The sequence below is a fragment of the Habropoda laboriosa genome, unplaced genomic scaffold, assembly GCF_001263275.1.
Source record: "Habropoda laboriosa isolate 0110345459 unplaced genomic scaffold, ASM126327v1 scaffold65, whole genome shotgun sequence".
In the NCBI taxonomy this organism is placed as follows: domain Eukaryota; kingdom Metazoa; phylum Arthropoda; class Insecta; order Hymenoptera; family Apidae; genus Habropoda; species Habropoda laboriosa.
Genome location: NW_017100254.1, coordinates 4,566,687 through 4,572,793, shown reverse-complemented (window position 1 = coordinate 4,572,793; position 6,107 = coordinate 4,566,687). Strand labels below are relative to the sequence as shown.

At 26.8% G+C, this 6,107-nt stretch overlaps 3 protein-coding genes across 3 annotated transcripts in view; 2 read left to right on the top strand and 1 right to left on the bottom strand.

Moving 5' to 3' along the window:
• The window catches only part of LOC108572278 (DNA polymerase alpha catalytic subunit), a 6,770-nt gene extending 6,713 nt beyond the window's left edge, over positions 1-57 (top strand). The window contains 1 exon segment of the mRNA XM_017934478.1: positions 43-57. Coding sequence (XP_017789967.1) covers positions 43-57 — 15 coding nt within the window.
• Positions 58-130: 73 nt separating this feature from the next.
• LOC108572395 (pseudouridine-5'-phosphatase-like) lies at positions 131-2,080 on the bottom strand. Its single transcript, XM_017934630.1, is given in 4 exon segments — positions 131-329; positions 332-538; positions 1,184-1,402; positions 2,006-2,080. Coding segments are annotated over 4 exon segments (675 nt in total). The 5' UTR covers positions 2,070-2,080; the 3' UTR covers positions 131-144.
• A 952-nt stretch (positions 2,081-3,032) lies between these two features.
• On the top strand, positions 3,033-5,126 carry LOC108572388 (protein disulfide-isomerase A6). The gene is made up of 6 exons (XM_017934622.1): positions 3,033-3,167; positions 3,368-3,561; positions 3,642-3,866; positions 3,949-4,155; positions 4,250-4,575; positions 4,679-5,126. The coding sequence occupies exons 1-6, from the start codon at positions 3,152-3,154 to the stop codon at positions 4,995-4,997; spliced, it is 1,287 nt and encodes a 428-aa protein (XP_017790111.1). The 5' UTR covers positions 3,033-3,151; the 3' UTR covers positions 4,998-5,126.
• Positions 5,127-6,107: the final 981 nt, after the last annotated feature.

Here is a 6,107-nt window from a genome sequence, read left to right as displayed (position 1 = left end):
TCTTTATATCCATCAATAATTCAAAATTGATCTAAGAATTAGAATATTGATCTATAATTTTTTTTGTTCTTAAACTTTCATTATCATACATTTTATGAAAACTAGTGTACATTTAATTTATATATCTGTCGCATTCCACATATATTATATGTTATATGGTGGTAAACCAAACAGTTCGGGCTGAAATTCTTCCAAACTATTTATTATTAATGTTGGATTTTCAATATATTGCTTTGGTAACATTGGATCTGGAACCATGACAACTTGCATTCCAGCATTAAGTGCAGCTTTTACACCATTTGGAGCATCTTCAAACACAAGACACTGAGAAAACGTTTTGCAGCAACCAAAAAAATATCTGGTGCTGGTTTACCATTAGCAACATCAGGATCAGAACCACCAAGAACTTTGTGGTCAAATAAATCAAATACATGTGTCCATCTTTGAGTTTTTAATTCAAAATTCTCTTTATTTGAACTTGTAGCTAGTGCAATTGGAATATTATTTTGATTTAGATGTCTCAATAATCGTTCAGCACCTGTTTTGAAATAATATATTGAAAGATAGACATATATTTTTTTTTATAATAAAATCTATTTTATTAAAATCATTGTTTTTATTTTTCTTAAATATATGTGCTATCTCATCTAAAGTAAGCCATTTCATTACTTATTCTAGTTGTGACTATATGAAAAGTATTTTGCATGTATCTAATGACATATGAATACATATTTTATCTTGTACTTTACAGTTTATGTTAATATGCATTCAAACACTGAGTAACATAACTCTGGAGTTCTAAATTTAAAATTACTTTCTTTTCAAAGTAAAGCTGTCATTTTTTTTATGAGTTCAAGCATCAGTGACAATAAAAAACAATTGTATACGGCAATAAAGAAGTTTGTCATTATATTACAAGTGGTGAAAAGATTTTGTTTATGAAAGTTTTAAGACAATCTATCAGAAATAAATGTACATTTTTATATAAAAAAATATTTCTGATACTAAAAACGGAAAATAAATAAATGACCCTGAAAGAAAGCTTCCATTACAATGTATTTGATCTTCAAAATCATTCAATATACATTTAGAATGTTTTTTATATTGTCAGATTAATAGAGAACACTTTGGTGGCTGATGAGAACATATTTTAGGTAAGACATTCTATATATAAATTCATTACCTGGCATAAGGTTTGCAGATGGGAATAATTCTCGATATATTTTTACTACCTCATTTTCAAATTCTTCTGATGTTATTGGTAAAGATAACATTTCAATTACAACTTGTGCAACAGCCTTAGTTTTAAAACCCATTATTTTTGCTTTATGGTCCCATGTAAATTCTTTCCCATAGCGATTTGTAACACGATTAAAAGCTTGTGAGTAAAGTTGTTCAGTATCTATTGAAATTTAAATACAAGATTGTTTATATAATTGACATATTGTAAAAAATTCATTTAATTCAATGATTTTAACTATGATTCATAACATCAATTTGTAGAAACTGTGTTGAAGATAGTTTCAAAATTATAATAATTGTGAATGATTAACAGAAATTATATTTGTTCATACATGTCTGCAAGTATGTATGTACAAAATTCTAACACAGCTTCCCAAAAATTAAATGTAAAGTACATACAAACTCACGCATGATGAGTGTTATTTTAACCTTTTCATTGATAGTAGAATCCACTCATATAGATGCATTGTGTATTTAATATATATTCCTCATATTTGTTAACAATTGCCATTGTGATTTTACTCATTACTACACGTGCATAGACAAAATAAAATTACTACATTCGTATAAATAAATATTTACTTATCTACAAATTCATTTTTTGTATATAAATGATAAAGTCAACAATTTCGTAAAATAATACAAGTTAAAATATTCGTTTCTAATTGTTATGTAAAATATTAAGTATCTTTAACCAAATAATATAGTGCATATAAATATTATATCACTTCATAACTTATAGAACAAAGTACAAATCACTTACTAAGTAGTAATCCATCCATATCAAAAATACAATGTGTAACATTTTTATATTTATTCTGCAACATTTTTTAAAGAATTTCTAGAATTCGTATAATTATTAAAACTTATGTAATTAAACTGATAATTTATTGTTAAAAATATTTTGCAGAGTCTATCTTTCAATGATCACAAGTAAAGTACTTGTGCCATACTGAATAGTGGCGCCAATTATGGAATATAGAATAGCGTGGTTATTTGGCTGGTTTTCACATTTATTTTTACATTTCTTTTATCTCTTCATGCATGCATTTGTATATATGTATATTACGTATAAAATAGAGTTTAATAAAATCGTGTAATTTAAAAGTGTACAACGAACTTTGAATTAGAAAAAATAATATTAATGCATTAATATGCACTAATGCATAAATACAGTTATATCAACTTTAATTATAAATTTATAAGATTTTCTTTGATCATAAAGTTACATTTATATTTTGAAGTGGAATAAACAAATTTTCTGTGTATTTATTAATTAAAAGGTTAATGTCATTAAACATAAAGTTATAGATTAGAAATCAGTAATCTAGATTTAACGTATGTTTAAGAATATCATTTTGCATTAAATATTTGAATTTATTTTTTATCAATAAATTTACTATATTGTGTATAGATATCATACACAAAATGAAAGCCAACATATGATAAATGTATAATTATTGATCATATGTTAATTACATATTTTGATTTTTGACACATATTATATATTTGCTACGACTTCCGTCTATATGTATTTGAAATTCTTCCAACTATTTCACCTTTAAATCAAATTTGTAACGATTTCTTTTTCCACATTACATATGATATAAAATAATTTCTTAGTTTGTAGAGTGGAGCGGTCATTCTCATTGCAAGATTTTAAATAATTCTAGAATGACTGACAGTCTTCTTAAGGTTATTTCCTCTGTAACGTGTGATTGTTGATTATAGACAACCAATCAGAACGATCCACGAAAAGTTATACCTTGTTATAAAGAGTGGGGAAACGAACAGGACGATTGAACTTTACAAGGAGAGGTTGTATACATTTCAATCTTAAATTTAAAAGATTTTTGGTGAATGATTTTTCAGAAGAAATTGTAAGTTCGTCGTTATTTTGCCAAGCAACATGCAAGGATTTTTAGGTAAGTTTTACAAAACAATATCTATAATTTATATCATGATTTTTTATCACTAAATTTTACCGGCGGATGCATACCGTTATGTTGCCTCTTTAATTTTTACATTAAATATTTACTTTTATCTCATTTTTTTGAACATTGAAATATTTTATCTTATTTTATTTGTATTCACTTCGATTTTTTTCATATTTTTTTACATTTAGGTATCTTGCTGTTGATTACTGGAGCCCATTGTTTGTACTCCTCAAACTCAGATGTTATAGATCTCAAACCAAGTAATTTTGATAATTTGGTATTAAATAGTGATAATATTTGGGTTGTGGAATTTTTTGCACCATGGTGTGGACATTGTCAGCAATTAACACCTGAATATGAAAAAGCTGCAACTGCCTTAAAGGTAATTTTCGTTTTTGTAGTTAAAATGATGTTTATTCTCTGTATGATTCTTTATAAGCACGTAATACAAAATTTTCATAGGGTATTGTAAAAGTTGGTGCAGTAAATGCTGATGAACATAAATCTCTTGGATCAAGATATGGAATTCAAGGTTTTCCAACAATTAAAATCTTTGGCATTGATAATAAACCAGAAGATTGTACTGGACCAAGAACTGCAGCTGGAATTGTTGAGGCTGCTTTAAATGCAGCTAGTCAAAAAGCACGTAGAGCTTTAGGTGGTAAAAGAGGTGGTGGAGATTCTAAGGTAAATATAGTGACATATAAAACATAATAAGAATAAGAGAATAAATAATAAAATAATTAAAAAATTCATATTATTATTACAGTCTAAAGATTCCAAGGATGTGATTGAATTAACAGATGATAATTTTGATAAATTAGTAATGAACTCAGAAGATATGTGGTTAGTTGAGTTTTATGCACCATGGTGTGGTCATTGTAAAAATTTAGCTCCTATTTGGGCATCTGCAGCAACAGAACTTAAAGGGAAAGTGAAATTGGGAGCTATTGATGCTACTGTAAATACACTTAAAGTAAGTAATTTGTTTTAGAACTAATCTTATTTAAAATTGTATTCTATTCGTATTTTTAAGTTGCTGTATGTGTAATAAAATGTGAATATTACAGGCTAGTCAGTATGAAATAAAAGGGTATCCTACTATCAAATACTTTACACCTGGTAAAAAATCCTTTGATTCTGTACAAGAATATGATGGCGGTCGCACAAGTAGCGACATAGTAAATTGGGTACTAGAAAAGCTAGCAGAAAATGTTCCAGCACCAGAAGTAGCTCAAATTGTAAATGAAAAAAATTTAAGAGAAGCATGTGAAGACAAACCGTTATGCGTTGTATCTGTTTTGCCACATATCTTAGATTGTCAGTCAGATTGTAGAAATCAATATTTAAAAACATTAAATGACCTCGGAGAAAAATATAAACAAAAAATGTGGGGGTATGTATAAATTCTAGTTAGGATTTTGTATATAAGTAAAAAGACCATATTTGAAACTTCAAAAAAGTATGTGCATATACATATATATACATTTTTTTAATAGATGGGTTTGGGCAGAAGCTGGTGCTCAACCACATATTGAAGAAGCATTAGAAATTGGCGGTTTCGGCTATCCAGCATTAGCAGCTGTAAATATAAAGAAAATGAAATACTCATTATTAAAGGGTAGTTTCTCTTATGATGGTATATACGAGTTTTTACGAGATTTAAGTTACGGACGAGGAGGCACAGCTCCTTTGAAAGGAGCTCAGTTACCCAAAATTCTTGAAACTACACCGTGGGATGGCAATGATGCCGAACTTCCACAGGAAGAAGAAATTGATCTTAGTGATATAGATCTTGATGAGAAAGACGAACTGTAATTATAAAACCCAGTTTTTCTCAAAAACGTATGCACCATCATATACATGTATTAGTAAAATAACTCAGTACATATTTTTATATAACATTATTCTGAGTTCATATAACTACATATTTATGTACAATAATAATACGACATCATTATCGTAGTATCAGGAATATTTTGTTCTTTTCAACTAAAGTATATCATCATTTTATTGTTCATGCATCAATCCTCAGGAAGTTACAATATCTTAAATTGAGTGCTTAAGTATCAACGCTTCCACTAAATTTTACTGAACTTTACAAAATTAAATCATATATAGTTTACTTTCAATGAAATGGAATTTATAAATCGTTTTTATTGTACAAAAGTAAGCAGAAAAGATATAATATCAGAAATACAAAATATTTTTAAGTAATTATTTGTACATTTTTAAAGTAATAGTATGATATACGAAGTTGTAAAACTTCATAGTAAAAGTGGAACATATATTTGTCCTTTAATTGTATTTAAACTAAAAATGTTTTATGAAGATGTAAACTTAATGCAATTACTGATAATATATAATAGGTTAATGTGCATTCCATGAAGTACTTTTGGTTCTACCTAAAGTGGGACCAAAATAATTGCAATTATAATTTACTGCAGTCGTTAAGTTTAGTAAGATCTCATGATATTTGACTGAGTTTATCTCACGTCTTCCATCGTGATTGTAGAAACAAACTTTATATTGTTATATAACATTATAATATGAAATGTGTTTATATGTATATGAAGACTTAAAAGTTACTTTTTCATTTATACTTAATTAATTGTAATTCTAGTTTGTTTTTATTAAATAAATTTGACTATAAAATTATAACATTTAATATCGTTTTTTGCGTTGTATTCAATTTTTTATGGTTTCATAATTTATATTTAAGAATATTTTATTGTTATTTGTGGATTATTAAAAATACAAAAAGTGCTGCTTAAGTTTGCAATTTGACAAATAATTGAATATATTTTAGACATTTTTTTAAGGTTATCGTCTTACTGCAATTAAGACGATAAATTAAAAAAATTACTTGCATATCATGTTCAATATTATTAACAAAGTAATGGATTTTAGTAAAGACTTATTTAGTAA